At 64.4% G+C, this 21,068-nt stretch overlaps 2 protein-coding genes across 4 annotated transcripts in view; both read left to right on the forward strand.

Annotated features, from left to right (window-relative positions):
- Positions 1-599: 599 nt before the first annotated feature.
- HGH1 (HGH1 homolog) lies at positions 600-9,033 on the forward strand (the record flags this gene model as incomplete). The annotated part of the gene is made up of 6 exons (XM_080339478.1): positions 600-1,108; positions 2,602-2,702; positions 3,969-4,067; positions 4,151-4,242; positions 7,110-7,232; positions 8,725-9,033. The coding sequence occupies 6 exons, from the start codon at positions 600-602 to the stop codon at positions 8,899-8,901; spliced, it is 1,101 nt and encodes a 366-aa protein (XP_080195604.1). The 3' UTR covers positions 8,902-9,033.
- Positions 9,034-10,993: 1,960 nt separating this feature from the next.
- The window catches only part of MROH1 (maestro heat like repeat family member 1), a 71,340-nt gene continuing 61,265 nt past the window's right edge, over positions 10,994-21,068 (forward strand). For all 3 annotated transcript variants that reach the window (XM_080340615.1, XM_080340613.1, XM_080340614.1), the window contains exons 1-6: positions 10,994-11,045; positions 12,363-12,691; positions 14,301-14,446; positions 15,049-15,180; positions 15,585-15,747; positions 16,419-16,517. In XM_080340615.1, the coding sequence (XP_080196741.1) occupies positions 12,670-12,691; positions 14,301-14,446; positions 15,049-15,180; positions 15,585-15,747; positions 16,419-16,517 (562 nt within the window). In that variant the 5' untranslated portion in view covers positions 10,994-11,045; positions 12,363-12,669. The remainder of the gene's footprint in view (positions 11,046-12,362; positions 12,692-14,300; positions 14,447-15,048; positions 15,181-15,584; positions 15,748-16,418; positions 16,518-21,068) is intronic.

Below are 21,068 nucleotides of genomic sequence, written 5' to 3' on the forward strand. Positions count from 1 at the left end.
GGGACAGCACCGGGACTGAACTGGGACAGCATCGGGACCACATGGGTGTCAGCAGCAGGACCCCGGTCCCCCCGGGGCCTTGGCCACCCCGAGCCCCGCCGTGGGTGACCCGGGGGGCCCCGGGAGCGCAGCGGGCAGCCCCGCGGTGCGGGGAGCCGGGGCTGGCTGTTCTGACCTTCGTCCCGCCGAGGAAGGGCTGGGTGGCGACCGGAGGGTCGCAGTGACAGCGAGGTGGCGCGGTGGCCGCGGTCACGCGTGGGGTCCGCGGGGTGCGGGGACACGGGGAACGGCGGCCCCACGCCGTGACCCCCGGGGGCACCCGCGTCCTCCCGCTCGCACTAGGACCCGGCGGCGCCGCAGAGCCGGGGGGCGGGGCCCAGTCGGGGCGGGGCCCAGTCGGGGCGGGGCAGCGCAGCGCCGGGCTAACCTCCAATCCCAGAAGCCTTTCCTCCGCCGGGCCCTCCCCCTTTGGCGGCCGTTCCGTAGCAGAGCGGAGCGGCCGCCGCGCCAGCGGGCGCTCATTGGCTGCCGGGCACGCCCGTCACGCCGGGAGGCGCGCCGGTTGCTAGGTGACGCCCGCCGTGCCGGAGGCGGCCGGCATGGCGGACGCGGCGGCGGAGGCGGCGCTGGCGGAGCTGGCGGCCCTGTTGGCCCCGGCGGCGGGCGCGGCGGCGCGGGCGGGCGCGGCGGCGGCGGCGCTGGCGCTGTCGGGGGACGCGGCGGGGCGGCGGCTGCTGGCGGGGCGGCCCGAGGCCCTGGCGGCGCTGCTGGAGCTGGCGGCCGCGCCGGGCCCGCCCGCGGCCCGCGACGCGCTGTGCTGCCTGCTGAACGTGGCGGCCGAGCCCGCGGCGCGGGAGCCGCTGCTGGCGGCGCTGCCCGCGCTGCTGCCGCTGCTGCCGGCCGGGCCGGCCTGCGGGCTGCTGGCCAACCTGTGCCGGGAGCGCGGGGCGGCGCGCCGGGTGCTGCGCGGCCTGCGGGAGCGCGGGCCCGGGCTGGCGCCGCTGCTGGACGCGCTCGGGGAGCCCCGGCCGCCCGCGCAGCTCGGGCCGCTGCTCTGCAACCTCAGCCAGCTGCCCGGCGGCCGCCGCGCCCTGCTCGACCGCTCCCGGTACGGCCCCGCGCGTGTCCCTACCGCTGTGTGCCCGGCCCGCTGTGTGTTCCTCCCGCTGTGTGTCCCTCCCGCTGTGACTGTCACAGTGTGACCGGCCCGCTGTGACTGTCACAGTGTGACCATCCCGGTGTGACTGTCACAGTGTGACCGGCTCAGTGTGACTGGCTCGGTGTGACTGTCACAGTGTGACCGGCCCGCTGTGACTGTCACAATCTGACTGGCCCGCTGTGATCGTCACAGTGTGACCAGCCCGCTGTGACTGCCACAGTGTGACCGGCTTGGTGTGACTGTCACAGTGTGACCAGCCCGGTGTGACTGCCACAGTGTGACCAGCCCAGTGTGACTGCCACAGTGTGACCGGCTCGGTGTGACTGTCACAGTGTGACCAGCCCGCTGTGACTGTCACAGCGTGACTGGCCCGGCGTGATCACTCCATTGTCCATCCCGGTGTGACTGTCTGGCGTGTCTGTCCCTGGTGTGACGGTCCCCAGTGTGTCCGTCCACGGTGTGACTGTCATGGTGTGATCACCCAGTGTGACTGTACCGGTGTGTCCGTCCACGGTATGACTGTACCGGTGTGACTGTCATGGTGTGATCACCCACTGTGACTGTACCGGTGTGTCCGTCCCCAGTATGACTGTACCAGCGTCTCCATCCATGGTGTGACTGTCATGGTGTGTCTGTCCTGGTGTGTGACTGTCATGGTGTGTCCGTCCCAGTGTGTGACTGTCCCGGTGTGTCCATCTCAGTGTGACGGTCCCCAGTGTGACCGGCCCAGTGTGAGTGTCCTGGTGTGATCACTCAGTGTGTCTGTCCCGGTGTGTCCATCCCGGTGTGACTGTCTGGTGTGTCTGTCCCTGGTGTGACCGTCCCCACTGTGTCCATCCTGGTGTGACGGTCCCCAGTGTGTCCGTCCACGGTGTGACTGTCATGGTGTGATCACCCAGTGTGACTGTACCAGTGTGACTGTCATGGTGTGTCCATCCTGGTATGTGACTGTCCCAGTGTGTCATTCCCAGTGTGACCGTCCCTGGTGTGTCCATCCTAGTGTGATGGTCTCCAGTGTGACCGGCCCGGTGTGACCATCATCACCCGGTGTGTTTGTCCATCCTGGTGTGTTACTGTCCCAGTGTGTCCATCCTAGTGTGATGGTCCCCAGTGTGACCGGCCTGGTGTGACTGTCATGGTGTGACCGCTCGGTGTGTCCATCCACAGTGTGACTGTCATGGTGTGTCTGTCCTGGTGTGTGACTGTCCCAGTGTGTCCATCCCAGTGTGAGGGTCCCCAGTGTGACCATCATGGTGTGACTGTCATGGTGTGATCACCCGGTGTGACTGTACCAGTATGTCTGTCCCCAGTGTGACTGTACCGGTGTGACTGTCTCAGTGTGTCCATCCTGGTGCGTGACTGTCCCCAGTGTGTCCATCCTAGTGTGACGGTCCCCAGTGTGCCCGTCACGGTGTGACCGCCCGCTGTGCCCGTCCCCGCAGGCGCTCGGTGCAGCGGCTGCTGCCCTTCACCCAGTACGGGGACTCCGTCGTCCATCGCCGGGGCATCGTGGGCGCCCTCAGGAACTGCTGCTTCGAGCACGGTGAGGGCACCGGCACCGGGACCAGCACCGGCACCGGGACCAGCACCAGCCGCCAGCCCTGGGGGAGCTGGGATGGGGGTCGCACCCACACTGTGTGCTGCTGTGCTGCTGTGCTGCTGTGCTGCTGTGCTGCTGTGCTGCTGGGCTTTAGACTGCCGACACTGCCTGGGTTTAGCCGGTGCGGGCGGCAGGGCCGGGTTTAGCCGGTGCGGGCGGCAGAACCGGGTTTAGCCGGTGCGGGCGGCAGGGCCGGGTTTAGCCGGTGCAAACGGCAGGGCCGGGTTTAGCCGGTGCAGGCGGTAGAACCGGCTTTAGCCGGTGCAGACAGCAGAACCGGGTTTAGCCGGTGCAGGTGGCAGAACCGGATTTAGCTGGTACAGGCAGCAGAACTGGGTTTAGCCGGTGCGGGCGGCAGGGCCGGGTTTAGCCGGTGCGGGCGGTAGAACCGGGTTTAGCCGGTGCGGGCGGCAGGGCTGCGTTTAGCCGGTGCGGGTGACAGGGCCGGGTTTAGCCAGCGCGGGTGGCAGAACCGGGTTTAGCCGGTGCAGGTGGCAGAATGCGGGCGGCAGGGCTGGGTTTAGCCGGTGCAGGTGGCAGAACCGGGTTTAGCTGGTGCGGGTGGCAGGGCCGGGCTTAGCTGGTGCGGGCAGCAGAACCGGGTTTAGCCGGCGCAGGCAGCAGAACTGGGTTTAGCCAGTGCGGCCGGCAGAACTGGGTTTAGCCTTTGTGGGTGGCAGGGCCTTGTTTAGCCGGTGTGGGCGGTAGGGCCAGGTTTAGCCGGTGCGGGTGGCAGGGCCGGGCTTAGCCGGCGCGGGCAGCAGAACCGGGCTTAGCCGGCGCGGGCAGCAGAACCGGGTTTAGCCGGCGCGGGCGGCAGAACTGAGTTTAGCCGGTGCGGACGGCAGGGCCGGGTTTAGCCGGTGCGGGTGGCAGAACCAGGTTTAGCCGGCGCTAAGCAGAGCTCCCCCGACATCGGCCTGTCCCCGTTTCCCTCGGTGCCGCCGCGGCGCGCAGCCTGGGGGACGTGCAGGAACCGGGGGGCACAGCCCAGCCCCCGCGCACACGGGGTGTCCCCCACCCCCAGCGCTCAACGGGGACGGGCGATGGGGGCCCGGCCGCTGCCCTCGCGTTGCTGGGGGCTCCTTTGGTGCGAGATCTTCCACCCTTTGCCCTTCAGATCCCCCCGGGTGCCGCTGGTGGGGCTGAGCGGTGGGGTGGGGGCTGAACGGGGCTGTGGGGGCGCCTCTGACCCCCCTTTGTCTGCAGAGGATCATGAGTGGCTGCTGAGCGAGGAGGTCGACATCCTGCCCTTCCTGCTGCTGCCCCTGGCCGGCCCCGAGGAGCTCCCCGAGGACGAGATGGAACGTGAGGGGGTGTCGGGGGGCGGCAGGGGGTGTCCGGGGGGTGCCGGCCGTGTCCCCCACCCACTGAGGCCGCCTGTCCCCCAGGGCTGCCCCCCGAGCTGCAGTACCTGCCGCAGGACAAGCAGCGCGAGGAGGAGCCCGACATCCGCAAGATGCTGCTGGAATCCATCATGCTGGTGGGTACCGCGGGACGAGGGCGAGAGCCGTGTCCTGCCCGTGGAAATTGGGGACCTGGGGGTCCTGGGGACAGCAGGGTGACCATGAGCCAGCACTGGCCCTTGTGGCCAGGAAGCCAATGGGACCTGGGGTGGGTTAGAAGGGGGTGGTCGGTAGGTCAGAGAGGTTCTCCTGCCCCTCTGCTCTGCCCTTGAAAAGAGTGTTTAGTTCAGATAGTGTCAGGATATACTTTGGGAACATACATATATATATATAATATATATACAGCCATACCACCTTGAGAACACCTAATCTCATCTGATCTGGGAAGCTAAGCAGGGTCGGGCCCGGTCAGGACTTGGATGGGAGACCAGGAGGGAACAGCGGGTGCTGTGGGCTGAGCCAGCACTGGCCCTTGTGGCCAGGAAGCCAGTGGGACCTGGGGTGGGTTAGAAGGGGGGGTCAGTAGGTCAGAGAGGTTCTCCTGCCCCTCTGCTCTGCCCTGGGGAGACCACACCTGGAATATTGGGTCCAGTTGTGGCCCCTCAGCTCCAGCAGGACAGGGAACTGCTGGAGAGAGTCCAGCGCAGCCACCAAGATGCTGCAGGGAGTGGAGCATCTCCCGTGTGAGGAAAGGCTGAGGGAGCTGGGGCTCTGGAGCTGGACAAGAGGACACTGAGGGGGGACTCATTGCTGGGGATCAAGATGGAAAGGGGCAGTGTCAGGAGGATGGAGCCAGGCTCTGCTGGTGACAACCAGAGACAGGACAAGGGGCGATGGGTGCAAACTGGAACACAGGAGGTTCCACTGGAAGAGGAGAAGCAACTTGTTGGGGTGAGGGTGGCAGAGCCTGGCCCAGGCTGCCCAGGGGGTTGTGGAGTCTCCTTCTGTGCAGACATTCCAACCCCCTGGACACCTTCCTGTGTCACCTCAGCTGGGTGTTCCTGCTCCGGGGGGCTGCACTGGATGAGCTTTTCCCAACCCCTGACACTCTGGGATGGTGTCACTGTGTCTGTGGGTGACACCGAGCCGGGGGTGTTGGCACCGGGGGACGCGCAGCTGCAGGGATGGTCTGACGGGTGTGGGAAACGCTCCCGTGCCGACAGGCACAGGCAGGATGTCGCAGCGAAACCTATTTTATTAACGATTTTGCAAGAGCGGGTGTTGTCCCTAAAGGTCGGCACACGGAACAGGGCAAAATTGACTTGTAAATGCAGGACGCAGTTTGCATTCCGGGATTAGTTGGAAGAGACTTTGTTTTACCCCAAGGATTCATAGTCCGATGTCTGTCTGTCCTTCCCTGCTGGGGTCAGGTCCCCAGTTGGGTAAAGACACGTTCCTGTGTTAAACGTTCGTGCATCGGGGACCTCGCGGAGCTCAGCGAGGGATCGGCGGGCACAGTGGGCTGAGAGCGGCTCTGCACACCCAGGGGTGTCCGTGGCCACCACGGGGGACTCAGTGGCCACTGCGGGAGCCAGTAGCGGGTTCTGGTGGCAAAGGTGACCAGTGATGTCCTGGCTGCGGGACGAGGGGCCTGTGTCACGGAATATTACCCCGAGGTTAATTTAAGGGACAACAGGGTCCAAAGCAACCTTTATTAAACCGGTGAAAAACAGGGTTTTAGCATTCCAAAAGTGACTTAAATAAAGGTTCGGATATCAGGTGAGGAAAATTATTTAGGGGCAGCAACCACTACAACAGGCGGTCGGTCCACAGAGTGCATGCACGTGGCTTCACTCAAAACAATGCCGGAGTCGCCCCTGAGTCCCGAAGAAGAACCCGCTTGCCCAAGCCCGTAGCAGGATTATTTTTAAAGAGATACGCGTACTCGTAGTGAGTACAGAAAGTGCACACTCGCGATTCCGCGAGGGTAAATTTATAATACACTCACAATCCTGCGAGAGTTAATTTACTTACACGTGCAAATGTGCACGGAATATTACACGTGCTTACGTGGAAGCACGGGAGGAAAATACACCCGCGATTGTGCGAGGAAATAATTTAAAGTACGCGTGCAAATGTGCACGGAAAGTTACACGTGCATATGTGCACGGAAAGTATAAATATACTCGCAATCCTGCGAGAATTAATTTTACACGCGCTCACATAGAGCACGGAAAGTTACACGTGCATATGTGCACGAAAAGTATAAATATAGTCGCAATCCTGCGGGAGTTTTACTCACAGCCGTGGCGGCGAGGCGAGCAGAGTCTCCATCCCGGGGGGCTGGGGGAGCTCGTGCTCCCAGAAACTTGCGACAATGGGCGGAGTTTCGACGAGAATCCCGTTTTTGTAATGTGATCAGACCTGACTGTAGGCATTGTTAAAGCTCCTCCGCACCCCCCGCACTGGCTGTGAGTGCCCACAGAGCCTCCCAAAAACATCCCCCACCCTGGGCATGGGTGCCCAGCGGCTCTGCTAAAGGCCCCTGGCCAGGGTGCTCCGGGGCCAAACAAAAGAAGCCAATAGCCTCGAGAAAGAGAGGAGATGTGCCCACCCCTCCATGCTGAAGGAGGGAGGGGGAGAGAGGGGGCAGAGAGGGGGAGCAAGGGGGGGGTTGCATTCTGCCACAGCCTGCTCGGCACTGCAGAAGGGAGGGGACCCAGCGGGGACAGAGTCAGCCAGGGCGGTGAAGGGACCGGAGCTTCTCCCCGGGAGGGACCGGGGATGGTCCGGTCTGGAGGGGCGAGGGCTGAGGTGGGAAACGGGGGACAACTTCTCCCCCAAAGGTCTATGGGGCATTGAACAGGCTGCCCAGGGCAGGGCTGGAGTCACCAGCCCTGGAGGACTGGACAGACGGACAGGAGGTTCTCAGGACATGGGCTGTGGCTGGACTGTCCCCCGCTGTCACCGCGCAGCCCCACGCTGCGGCTCTGTGTCCCCGCAGCTCACGGCCACCAAGGCCGGCCGGCGCATTGTGAGGGACAGGGGGACGTACCTGGTGCTGCGGGAGCTGCACCGCTGGGAGCGGGACCCCCGCGTGCTGGCTGCCTGCGAGAGGCTCATCCAGGTCAGCTGCGTCCTGCGGGGACAGCGGGGTGCTGGGGGGACAGCAGGATCCCCAAGGGGACAGCAGGGTGCTGGGGGGGACAGCAGGATCCCCAAGGGGACAGCAGGGTGCTGGGGGGACAGCAGGGTTCTGGGGGGACAGCAGGGTCCTGGGGGGGACAGCAGGATCCCCAAGGGGACAGCAGGGTCCTGGGGGGACAGCAGGGTGCTGGGGGGACAGCAGGGGGCTGGGGGGGACAGCAGGGTGCTGGGGGGGGACAGCAGGGTGCTGGGGGGACAGCAGGATCCCCAAGGGGACAGCAGGGTCCTGGGGGGACAGCAGGGTGCTGGGAGGACAGCAGGATCCCCAAGGGGACAGCAGGGTCCTGGGGGGGACAGCTGGGTGCTGGGAGGACAGCAGGATCCCCAAGGGGGGCAGCAGGATCCCCAAGGGGGGCAGCTGGGTCCCTGGGAGGGGACAGCAGGGTCCTAGGGGGTCAGCTGGGTCCCTGAGGGGGACAGCAGGGTTCTGGGGAGTACAGGGGGGTGCTGGGGGGACAGCAGGATCCCCAAGCGGGGCGGCTGGGTCCCTGGTGGGGACAGGAGGGTCCTGGTGGGGCATCTGGGTCCCCAAGGTGGGCAGATGTGTCCCTTGGCGGGGACAGCAGGATCCCCAAGGAGGACAACAGGGTCCCTGGGAGGGGACAGCAGAGTCCTGGGGGGACAGGAGAGTTCTGGGGGGACAGGAGAGTCCCCAAGGCGGGTGGCTGGGTCCCTGGGAGGGGACAGCAGGGTTCTGGGAGGGGACAGCAGAGTCCTGGGGGGACAGGAGGGTTCTGGGGGGACAGCAGGATCCCCAAGGGGGGCGGCTGGGTCCCTGGGAGGGGACAGCAGGGTCTGGGGGGGACAGGAGGGTCCCTGGGAGAGGACAGCAGGGTGCTGGGGGGACAGCAGGGTCCTGGGAGGGGACAGCAGGGTCCTGGGGAGTACAGGGGAGTTCTGGGGGGACAGAAGGGTCCCCAAGGAGTGTGGCTGGGTCCCTGGAGAGGACAGCAGGGCTCTGGGGGGGACAGCAGGGTCCCTGGGGGGGACAGCAGGGTCCCCAAGGGGGGCAGTTGTGTCCCTGGGAGGGGACAGCAGGATCCCTGGGAGGGGACAGGAGGATCCCCAAGGAGGCAGCTGTGTCCCTGCTGGGCACAGCAGGGTCCTGAGGGAGACAGGAGGGTCCTGGGGGGACAGCAGGATCCCCAAGGGGGACAGCAGGGTCCCTGGGCGGGAACAGCAGGGTCCTGGGAGGGACAGCAGGGTCCTGGGAGGGACAGCAGGGTCCCCAAGGGGGGCAGTTGTGTCCCTGGGAGGGGACAGGAGGGTCCCCAAGGGGGCAGCTCTGTCCCTGGTGGGGACAGCAGTGTCCCGGGGGCGCAGAGCTGCTCCCAGGCCCTCTCTGTGCTCCCCACGGCGCTGTGGGGCCGTGGGTGGGGGTCCCACCAACCTGTCACCCTCCCGGGACAAAGGTGCTGATCGGGGACGAGCCCGCGCCGGGGCTGGAGAACTTGCTGGAGGTGACGGTCCCCGAGGACGTGGAGCAGCAGCTGCAGCGCCTGGACCGCGAGGAGGAGGAGCGGTGGCGGGAGGAAGAGCAGCGGGCGGCGCGGGGCGCCACAGCGCACCCCCAGGAGCCCCCACGGTGAGGGGCTGCGGCTCGGCCCCCCCGCACGGCCGGGGCACCCGGGGACCTGCAGGGACAGCCCACCCTCCCCCCGCTCCTCCCTGCTGCTTGGGGAGCGGATTCGGGGTCCTGGGGGCACAGCGCCCCTCGTCCCCGCAGCGCTGCCCTGCCATGAGGCTGCGACGCGCAGGGGGTGCTGCCCCCTGCCCCCGCACCGTGGGGCTGCCCCACGGCTGCCATGGCTCTCCCAGGGCTGCCGCAACGTGACTCGCAAAATAAAAGGTTTCTGGCCCAAAAGCGCGGTGGCCCCCAGGGGAGGGTGAGGGGCACTGAGGAGTGGGCTCAGGTCTGTCACTGTCACTGTCACAGCGGGTCCCCTCCTCCTGCCCCGGCCAGGGGTGCTGCAGGGGGACGCAGCTCACCCCCACCCACCCTCGTGATCCCCCTCCTGTAGGGGGCACCCGGGGGTCTGGGGGCTGATCCCCCTCCTGTAGGGGGCACCCGGGGGTCTGGGGGCTGATCCCCATCCTGTAGGGGGCACCCGGGGGTCTGGGGGCTGATCCCCCTCCTGTAGGGGGCACCCGGGGGTCTGGGGGCTGATCCCCATCCTGTAGGGGGCACTCGGGGGTCTGGGGGCTGATCCCCCTCTTGTATGGGGCACCCGGGGGTCTGGGGGCTGATCCCCCTCCTGTAGGGGGCACCCGGGGGTCTGGGGGCTGATCCCCATCCTGTAGGGGGCACTCGGGGGTCTGGGGGCTGATCCCCCTCTTGTATGGGGCACCCGGGGGTCTGGGGGCTGATCCCCCTCCTGTAGGGGGCACCCGGGGGTCTGGGGGCTGATCCCCATCCTGTAGGGGGCACTCGGGGGTCTGGGGGCTGATCCCCCTCCTGTAGGGGGGGGCACCCGGGGGTCTGGGGGCTGATCCCCATCCTGTAGGGGGCACCCGGGGGTCTGGGGGCTGATCCCCCTCTTGTATGGGGCACCCAGGGGTCTGGGGGCTGATCCCCCTCCTGTATGGGGCACCTGGGGGTCTGGGGGGCTGATCCCCCTCCTGTATGGGGCACCCGGGGGTCTGGGGGCTGATCCCCCTCCTGTAGGGGGCACCCGGGGGTCTGGGGGCTGATCCCCATCCTGTATGGGGCACCCGGGGGTCTGGGGGCTGATCCCCCTCCTGTATGGGGCACCCGGGGGTCTGGGGGCTGATCCCCCTCCTGTATGGGGCACCTGGGGATCTGGGGGGCTGATCCCCCTCCTGTATGGGGCACCCGGGGGTCTGGGGGGCTGATCCCCCTCCTGTATGGGGCACCTGGGGATCTGGGGGGCTGATCCCCCTCCTGTATGGGGCACCCGGGGATCTGGGGGGCTGATTCCCTGTGTTGGTGCAACTGGGGGTCCCAGGGTGTCGATCCCCTCCCGTGGGGGGTACCCAGGTACCCCTGGGTCCCTGTGTGGGGCCCCCTGGACCCCCCACCCTGGAGGGAGCCCATGTCCCCCCGTGGGCTGGTGGTGACACCATGGAGGGGGGACAGGGTGGGGAGGGGTGGGGGTCCCCAGCTGCAGCATGTGTCACGCTGAGGGGGCAGGGGCGAGGCTGGGCGGGGGTCTCCTTGTGTGGGACACCCCTGGGTGGGGGTCCCTGCTGCGGGACACCCTGGGTGGGGGTCTCCAGCCATGGGTGCCATGGGTGGAAGTTGGGGATGGGGCCGGGGGGCTCCCCGCTGCGGGACACCCTTGGGTGGGGGTCTCCCCCTGTGGGACGTGTCTGGCTGGGGGGTCCCCACTGCGGGACACCCCTGTCCCAGCCCCCTGCTTGGGGACACCCCAGAGTCCCTCCAGGTCCCTCGCGCTGCCCCACCCTCCCCAGCGCGGCGGGGGGGGGGGCGACACAGACGCTGTCTCCCGGGCGAGCCCCACGGCCTCGCGTGGGGGACACGGGGACAGGGCGGGACCTCCGGGGCCGCTGTTTTGGGGACCCCACCCCGCCCCCTGGCGGAGCCGCGCGGCCACGGCGCCCCCCCACCCGTGCGCATGCGCGCGAGCCACCGCCCATGCGGGGCGGGGTCTTAGCCGAGGGGGCGTGACCCGCTGGAAGGGGGCGTGGCCATAGGGGCGTGGCGTGCGCACCCGGAAGCGGCGGAGCGGGCTGAGCGGGTCCCGGCCGGGCGGTGAGTGCGGGGTTCGGGGACGCGGGGCTGCGGGAGCCGGCCCCGCCCGTTCCCGGCCGACCAGGGGTTCCGGGGGCCCAGTTCCCCGCACCCCACGCACCCCCCGCCTGGCAGCGGGGCCGGTTGGTGCCCGGTGCTCCCCCCGCTTCCCGTTCCCGGGGGGTCACCCGCTGGGGGCTCCCCCGGAGCGAAGCTGCGGTAGCGGGAAGCCGGGAGGGTCAGCCCCGGGGCGGTGGAATCCCCGGGGGGGTTGAGCCCGGCAGCACCCCGAGCTCCCCAGGCACGGCGGAGGCGAACGCGCCGGTAAGCGGCTGCGGTGCCGCCGCAAGGCCGAGGGCACGGCCGGCCCGGCCCTTCGGGGCCGCGCTGGGGCGGAGGAGCCTCCGTCGGCCGCGGGAAAAGTCTGAAATGTCACCCCCCAAAGCTTGTTCGGCTGCCGGCTGGGCCCGGCTGGGCCCGGCTGGGCCGGGCTGCCGGCTTTGGGCCGGGCTGCCGGCTTTAAGCCCGGCTTGGCCAGGTGTGGCTGCTGGAGGCGCCGCTCCCTCGCTCCTCACCGCGCTTTTGGGGACAGAAATCTGGAGCGCGGCCCCGGCCTGGGGGCTCGTTAATGGGGCGCCCACTGGGGTTTGTTAATGGGGTGCTCGCCTGGGGTTTGTTAATGGGGAGCCCGCCTGGGGGTCGTCAATGGGGCGCCCACCTGAGGGTCGTTAATGGGGTGCCCACTGGGGTTTGTTAATGGGGCACCCACCGGGGGTTCATCAATGGGGCACCCACCGGGGGTTCATTAATGGGGGGCCCACCTGGAGTTCGTCAATGGGGCACCCACGGGGGGGTTCGTTAATGGGGCGCCCACTGGGGTTCGTTAATGGGGCACCCACCAGGGGTTCATTAATGGGGCGCCCACCGGGGGTTCGTTAATGGGGTGCCCACTGGGGGCTCATCAATGGGGTGCCCACTGGGGTTTGTTAATGGGGTGCCCACCTGGGGCTCGTTAATGGGGTGCCCGCCTGGGTTTTGTCAATGGGGCGCCCGCCTGGGGTTCGTTAATGGGGCGCCCACTGGGGATTCGTTAATGGGGTGCCCACCTGGGGTTTGTTAATGGGGTGCCTGCCTAGGGTTCCTTAATGGGGCACCCATGGGGGGTTCATCAATGGGGCACCCACCGGGGGTTCGTCAATGGGGCGCTCACCGTGGCCTCGTTACCGGGGGCTCGGCAGCCAGCGCCATCCCGCCGAATGTGGGGGTCGCAGTTGCGGTTCCTCGCGGTTGCACGTGGGAAAAGCCGTTTTCCGCTGGCGATCGCCGTCCCGCCCGCAGGTGCAGCAGGAGGGAGCGGCGCCCGGCTCCCCCGGCTCTGCAGGACGGTGCCGGCACCCATGGAAGCGCGGTGCCCGCTGCCCGCCGGCCTCTCCGCCACGGGACGCGGGCCAGGGATCGCCCGCCTGCCGGGAGCCGGCGTTGCGCCGTGCCCAGGGCTGCCGTAGAGCGGCCCCCGCGCCGCAGGCAGCGTCCCCGGGGGGAGTGAAGGCACCGCGTGAAAATAGGGTCCCCGGGGCCCCCCGCGCTGGGGCCGGGGGCCGCTGCCCACTGCCTGCTGCTGGCGGGGAGGCTGAGGACGCGGAGCATGACGGAGTCACGGGTCAAACGTGAGTACGAGCGCTCCGTCGCCGGCTCCAGTGCCGCGGTTCTGCGCCGCGGGGCCGGCGGGGAGCTCGCTGTCGCTGATAAAGCCGAAGGGCCCCGCGGTGCCGGGGGGAGGGAGCGGTTCTCCCCGCGTCGTAATTCCCTGCCCTAGAAATTCAGCTCGGGCCTTGGCTTTGCTGCAAATTGCATGAGCTTAAATAGTCGCTAAACTGCTCTAAACCCTTGTGCGTTTCCTAAATTAATCCCAGCCAGCTTGGAAATGAACCACTGGGGTTTGGTGGTTTGGTTTTTTAATAAAGAGTATTCTGGGTTGGTGGAGCCCTGGGGGTGCGGTGGGGTGGGTTTGGGTGGGGGGGCACAGGGATCCCCCTCCCCAGCAGCACCAGCTCACAGCGGCTTTACCGTGACGGTGGGACCAGCGTCTCCGTGACCCCCCAGCCTTGGGAAATGAGACCCTGGGGGTGGCTTTGGGCTGTGGGGCGGGACAGACAGACAGACAGCAGCTCCTCCTGCCTGCTGTCACCTTCTCATGCCGCCCCGGTGCTGTCCCCTCGGTGCCGGCTGTCCCGGCGGATCTCGGTGTCCCCACGTGCAGCCACATCCTCGGATGAGCGGCCGTGGTGTCGCGGAGGCCACGTGCAGCCTTGGCCTGTTCTGGAGCTAATTAAGCTCGTTATGACGCAGCCCTAATGAGGAGCGCCCGTCCCTGGCACCACTCCCAAACCTCGGGTGCCGAGCACCCTCCCGGAGCCGTGGTCACCACGGTGCCGAGCATCCTCCCGGTGCCCGGAGCCGCGGTCACCGCGGTACCGACCATCCTCCCAGTGCCTGGAGCCACGGTCACCGCGGTGCTGAGCATCCTCCCAGTGCCTGGAGCCCCAGTCACCACGGTGCCGAGCATCCTCCCGGTGCCCGGAGCCGTGGTCACTGCAGTGCTGAGCATCCTCCTGGTGCCCGGAGCCACGGTCACTGTGGTGCCGAGCATCCTCCCGGTGCCCGGAGCCGCGGTCACCACGGTGCTGAGCATCCTCCTGGTGCCCGGAGCCGCAGTCACCACGGTGCTGAGCATCCTCCTGGTGCCCAGAGCCGCGGTCACCGCGGTACCGACCATCCTCCCAGTGCCTGGAGCCGCAGTCACTGCGGTGCTGAGCATCCTCGCGGTGCCCGGAGCCGTGGTCACCGCGGTGCTGAGCATCCTCACAGTGCCCAGAGCCACGGTCACCGCAGTGCTGAGCATCCTCGTGGTGCTGAGCATCCTCCCGGTGCCCGGAGCCGCGGTCACCGCAGTGCCAAGTGATGTCTGGAGGGTCTGTGGTTCAAACGCACCCATGGAACATGCAGCCCAGCTCGGGGATGAGGATGGTGGGGATGAAGGAGCCCGTGGGGTAGGGAAGGGCGCGCGCAGGGGCGTTGAGTTAACAGTGAGTTATTTGGGGGGATGAGCCCCCAGGAAGGTGCTGGTTGAGCGGGAAGCAAAAGGGCTGGTGGTTTAGTTCAGCTGCACGGGGCTGGTGGAAGGACGGGTGGAAACACCCGGAGGCGGCTCTTTGCGCCGCTGAGTCTGGGGGTGTTCCGGGGGGCGGAATCTCTGCCACGTGCCCGTTGTGCCAGGACTCGCCACGACGCTGATGGACGCCACGACGGACAAGGCCCCGCTGGTGCAGGAGCAGATCTACAAGGCGCTGTGCGAGCTGGGCGAGGCGGAGCCCGAGGAGATCCTCAACGCCTGCGACGAGTACCTGCGGCAGCACGACAAGGTGGGGAGCGCCGGGGTCCCGGGGCGCGGCGGTGGAACCGGCGGGTGAGGAAACGACCTGCAAGGCCACCGAGTCCAACAACAACCCACCCTGTCCCTGCCCCCTGTCCTGAGAACCTCGTGTCCGTCTGTCCAGCCCTCCAGGGCTGGTGACTCCAGCACTGCCCTGGGCAGCCTGTTCAATGCCCCACAGCCCTTTGGGGAAGAAATTGTTCCCACATCCAAGCTCAACCTCCCCTGGGCAACTTGAGGCCGTTTCCTCTGCTCCTGGCGCTTGTTCCTGGGGAGCAGAGCCCGACCCCCCTGGCTCCAAGCTCCTTTCAGGCAGTTCAGAGATCAGAAGGTCTCCCCTCAGCTCCTGTTCTCCAGCTGAACCCCCAGGTCCCTCAGTCTCCATCACATTGTGCTCCAGCCCCTCACCAGCTCCGCTCCCTTCTCTGCACTCGCTCCAGCACCTCAAGGGTTTCTTGGCGTGAGGGGACCCCAGGGTTTGGGTTTGACCCCCCCAGTGCCCAACACAGCAGCTCCATCTGGGGTCCATCACGTTTTGGTGGCTGTGGCACAGCCCAGCTGGCCTGACCGGCTCTCCCGGTCCCGTTCCAGCTCGCCTACCCACACCGCGTCATCATCCTGAAGGCGATGGAGACCGTGGTGAAGAACAACATCGCCCTCTTGGACAAGAGCACAGCGAAGGTCGTTATCTTCCTGGCGTCTAACGAGATGACCAAGTCGAAGGTACGAGCTGGGGGTCTCGGCCGGGCCCTTGCTGCCCCGATGCTGTTGTTGCAGTGGGTGCTGCGGGTCTGGGGTGCAGCGCAGTGACCGCGACCCTTTTGGGGATGGGAAGAGCTGGTTCTGTGCCATATGCCAGCAGGGGAGGGGGCCGGGCTGCGTTCCTCTGTGGGGAGGGACGAGGATGCTTTGCTGAGGGGTTTCTTCCAGCACAGCGTGTGAACGCAACTAAACCAGATTGGGGTGCTGAGAAGCACCTGGGCAGGCAGGCGGGTGCTGGAGCGGGAGGCGAGGGCTCCATCTGAACCCGGAGCCCGCTGTTCATCCCGCCCGGTGCGATCCCCCGCGGCGTTGAAACGCGGCGGTGTCTGTGTGTCTGTCCTGACGCCGTTCCCCGTCCGCGGCAGGAGGTGATCCGGGACTGGCAACAAGCCGCCAGCAGCGTGCTGGTGGCCGTGGGGCAGCGCTTCATCAACAAGGTGATGGAGGAGGTGCTCAGCAAGTTCCAGCCGGGCATCCTGCCGCACTACTTCGTGGTGCAGACCTTCGCCGACCTCTCCGTGTCCAACGGTGAGCGCGGGGCGTGGGGCGCGGGCCGGGAGCGGCGCGGCGTGTTGGGTGCTGCGGGTGGCGAGGTTCACCCGCACCCCAATGGCTCTGCAGGGTGTGCGCTTCCAAACAGCCTGCGCGGGGTCTTGCGGCTCAGACCGCTGCTCCTGAGCAACGGGGGCGTTCGGTCGGCAAAGGAACTCGGGGGAGGAAGAATGAGAGACATGGGGGTTCGGCCTGGGGGGCAGAAGCTCCGGGGAGACTTTGGTGTGGCCGTTATGGACTTAAAAGGGGCCGATGAGAAAGGTGGGGACAGAGTTTGGAGCAGGGTCTGTTGTGACAGGACAAGGGGTGATGGTTTAAACTGAAGGAGGGAGATTCAGGCTGGATATAAGGATTAATTTGCCACGCTGAGGGTGGTGAGAGCCTGGCCCAGGTTCCCAGAGCGGTGGTGGCTGAACCATCCCTGAGACACCCCAGGCCGGGCTGGACGGGCTCTGAGCACCCTGAGCTGTGAGATGTCCCTGCTCGTGGCACGGGGGGCACTGGGGGGGCTCTGATGTCCCTCCAACCCAAACCAGCCGTCATTCTGTGCAAACGGGGCTCCTGGCCGCAGCGAGCCGCGTTCTTGGGGTGCCCGTGCGATGCCCCTCGTGCGTTGGCCGTGCTGACCCTCTCCCGTCCCTCCCCAGTGTTCGGGATGGTGCCTTTTCTCAACTCCATCCTGGGGACGATGCTGCCCATGCTGGGGATGGCCAAGCAGGACCACATGAAGTCTGTCTTCTGCTACGGTAAGGGCTTCTCTGCAGCTCCCGAGCCCGCTGTGGTTTTCGGGTGTGCCATAGGAGATGTTTCCCCCCTGGAGAAGGAGGAACCGCGGGCAGGGTTGGGAATGGGCTCGGCCAGACCTTTCCTGCGTGTTTGGGAGCTGGGACCCGTGTGGCTGCGGGCAGGAACCTCTGGGTCACCGGGATCATGCAACAGTCCTTCCCTGTCCCCTGTGTGATCCCACTCGCTCCAGTTCCATGGCCCGGGGGGTCCCGGTGTCCTGCGCCGTCTCCTCCGGCCAGGGGGACGTGGTGGAGGTGGTGGGTGGGACAGAAGGAGGGACGTGCCGATCTAACGCAGGCTGTTGTGCCACCGAACTGGCGCCCGTGGGGTGCGGGGAGGTCGGGGTGCTGAGCAGCGCTCGCCAAACCCGCTTCTGTGGTTGTTATCGGCTGGTTTCAGGATGTGGCGCTCGGGGCGGGCAGGATGTCCCGGGGCTGCTCGTGGCGCTGGAGCCCTGGGGGCTGGGCTGCTGAGAGCTGGGGCAGCGTGGGGCCGGGTGGAAAGGACCCTCGAGATCACCCAGTCCAACCATAACCCACCCTGGCACTGCCCCCTGTCCTGAGAACCTCGTGTCCGTCTGTCCAGCCCTCCAGGGCTGGTGACTCCAGCACTGCCCTGGGCAGCCTGTTCAATGCCCCACAGCCCTTTGGGGGAGCAGTTGTCCCTCATTTCCACCCGCATCCTCCCGGGTTCGATGCGGAGGTGCCAGCGCTCCCGCAGTGGCACCCGGCGGCCACGCTGTCCCTGGGGAGGTGCCCTCCCATGTGTGACACTTATGGAATCCAGCAGAGGATCCTCAGAACGTGAGGTTTCCTTTCTGTACTGGACCCAAATCAAAGGTGTTCCGGAGGTTCGAGGGCTCGGGCGGACGCCGCCGGGGCCGTCGCGGTTGTCTCTGGCTCATCCTGGTGTGCCAGGTCTACCCGAGCAGCCCCGTGACCACGGGGTGACATTCAGCAGCGCTTGTGCCTTCTGGAGCCGAGGAGCCTGGTGTCTGCGCTCACTGCTGCGCCTCGCGGGGCCGGGGCGGCTTTACACCTCGGATGGAAGAGCCGCTCCCGTCCTGTCGGACCCAGCTCAGAGCGGGTCCGGTCCTGCCGCGTCCTCCCAAAGCCGAGCTCTGAGCGCCGCGCATCCCCCTGGGTCAGGCCCAAACCCGCGCTGCTTTGGCCCTGCGGTTGTTGGTGTTGCCAGCTCAGGGAGTTGTGGGTGATCGTGGATTTATAGATGGTTTATAGGTTGGATTTATAGACGGGAGATTGATAGATGGATTTATAGACGGGAGAGCTGCTGCTGCAGGTGGTCGTGGATGCGGTTATGGGTTTATAGCCTGGAGATCTGCTGCTGTGGGTGATCACAGATGCAGTTACACGTCTATAGACGGGAGATCTGCTGCTCTGGGTGATCACAGGTGCAGTTCCATGTCTATAGACGGGAGATCCACTCTGGGTGATCACGGATGCAGTTCCATGTCTATAGACAGTAGACCTGTTGCTCTCGGTGATCACGGATGCAGTTCCATGTCTATAGATGGAAGATCTCCTGCTCTGGGTGATCACAGATGCAGTTACACATTTATAGACAGGAGATCCACTCTGAGAGATCTCAGATGCAGTTCCATGTCTATAGATGGGAGATCTGCTGCTGTGGGTGATCACAGATGCAGTTACATGTCTATAGACGGGAGATCTGCTGCTGTGGGTGATCACAGATGCAGTTACATGTCTATAGACGGGAGATCTGCTGCTGTGGGTGATCACAGATGCAGTTACATGTCTATAGACGGGAGATCTGCTGCTGTGGGTGATCACAGATGCAGTTACACATCTAGAGATGGGAGATCCACTCTGGGTGATCACAGATGCAGTTCCACGTCTATAGATGGGAGATCTGCTGCTGTGGGTGATCACAGATGCAGTTACACATCTATAGACAGGAGATCTGCTGCTGTGGGTGATCACAGATGCAGTTCCACGTCTATAGACGGGAGATCTGCTGCTGTGGGTGATCACAGATGCAGTTCCACATCTAGAGATGGGAGATCCACTCTGGGTGATCACAGATGCAGTTCCACGTCTATAGACGGGAGATCTACTGCTCTGGGTGATCACGGATGCAGTTACACATCTATAGACAGGAGATCTGCTGCTGTGGGTGATCACAGATGCAGTTACACGTCTATAGACGGGAGATCTGCTGCTGTGGGTGATCACAGATGCAGTTACACGTCTATAGACGGGAGATCTGCTGCTCTGGGTGATCACAGATGCAGTTACACGTCTATAGACGGGAGATCTGCTGCTCTGGGTGATCACAGATGCAGTTCCATGTCTGTAGACAGGAGATCTGCTGCTCTGGGTGATCATGGATGCACTTACACATCTATAGACGGGAGATCCGCTGCTGTGGGTGATCACAGATGCAGTTACACATCTATAGACGGGAGATCTGCTGCTGTGGGTGATCACAGATGCAGTTACACATCTATAGACGGGAGATCTGCTGCTGTGGGTGATCACGGATGCAGTTCCACGTCTATAGACGGGAGATCACGGATGCAGTTCCACGTCTATAGACGAGAGATCACGGGTGCAGTTACATGTCTATAGGCGGGAGATCTGCTGCTGTGGGTGATCACAGATGCAGTTACACATCTAGAGATGGGAGATCCACTCTGGGTGATCACAGATGCAGTTCCACGTCTATAGACGGGAGATCTGCTGCTGTGGGTGATCACAGATGCAGTTACACATCTATAGACAGGAGATCTGCTGCTGTGGGTGATCACAGATGCAGTTCCACGTCTATAGACGGGAGATCTGCTGCTGTGGGTGATCACAGATGCAGTTCCACATCTAGAGATGGGAGATCCACTCTGGGTGATCACAGATGCAGTTCCACGTCTATAGACGGGAGATCTGCTGCTCTGGGTGATCACGGATGCAGTTACACATCTATAGACAGGAGATCTGCTGCTGTGGGTGATCACAGATGCAGTTACACGTCTATAGACGGGAGATCTGCTGCTGTGGGTGATCACAGATGCAGTTACACGTCTATAGACGGGAGATCTGCTGCTGTGGGTGATCACAGATGCAGTTACACGTCTATAGACGGGAGATCTGCTGCTGTGGGTGATCACAGATGCAGTTACACGTCTATAGACGGGAGATCTGCTGCTGTGGGTGATCACAGATGCAGTTCCACGTCTATAGACGGGAGATCTGCTGCTGTGGGTGATCACAGATGCAGTTACACATCTATAGACGGGAGATCTGCTGCTGTGGGGGATCACAGATGCAGTTACACGTCTATAGACGGGAGATCTGCTGCCGTGGGGGATCACAGATGCAGTTACACGTCTATAGACGGGAGATCCACTCTGGGTGATCACAGATGCAGTTCCATGTCTATAGAAGGGAGATCTGCTGCTGTGGGTGATCACAGATGCAGTTCCACATCTATAGACGGGAGATCTGCTGCTGTGGGTGATCACAGATGCAGTTACACGTCTATAGACGGGAGATCTGCTGCTGTGGGTGATCACAGGTGCAGTTACACGTTTATAGACGGGAGATCTGCTGCTCTGGGTGATCACAGATGCAGTTACATGTCTATAGATGGGAGATCACGGATGCAGTTACATGTCTGTAGATGGGAGATCACGGATGCAGTTACATGTCTATAGATGGGAGATCACGGATGCAGTTCCACATTGTCTATAGACAGGAGATCCACTCTGGGTGATCACGGATGCAGTTCCACCTCTATAGATGGGAGATCCGCTGCTGTGGGTGATCACGGATGCAGTTACACGTCTATAGACGGGAGATCTGCTGCTGTGGGTGATCACGGATGCAGTTACACGTCTATAGACGGGAGATCTGCTGCTGTGGTTGATCACAGATGCAGTTACACATCTATAGACGGGAGATCCACTCTGACTGATCAAAGATGCAGTTACACGTTTATAGATGGGAGATCTGCTGCTGTGGGTGATCACAGATGCAGTTACACGTCTATAGACGGGAGATCCACTCTGGGTGATCACAGATGCAGTTACACGTCTATAGACGGGAGATCTGCTGCTGTGGGTGATCACAGATGCAGTTACATGTCTATAGACGGGAGATCTGCTGCTGTGGGGGATCACAGATGCAGTTCCACGTCTATAGACGGGAGATCTGCTGCTCTGGGTGATCACAGATGCAGTTCCATGTCTGTAGAAGGGAGATCTGCTGCTGTGGGGGATCACAGATGCAGTTCCACGTCTATAGACGGGAGATCTGCTGCTGTGGGGGATCACAGATGCAGTTACACGTCTATAGACGGGAGATCTGCTGCTGTGGGTGATCACAGATGCAGTTACACGTCTATAGACGGGAGATCCACTCTGGGTGATCACAGGTGCAGTTACACGTCTATAGACGGGAGATCTGCTGCTGTGGGTGATCACAGATGCAGTTACACGTTTATAGATGGGAGATCTGCTGCTGTGGGTGATCACGGAT

The sequence above is a fragment of the Nesoenas mayeri genome (assembly GCF_963082525.1).
Source record: "Nesoenas mayeri genome assembly, chromosome: 2".
NCBI lineage: Eukaryota > Metazoa > Chordata > Aves > Columbiformes > Columbidae > Nesoenas > Nesoenas mayeri.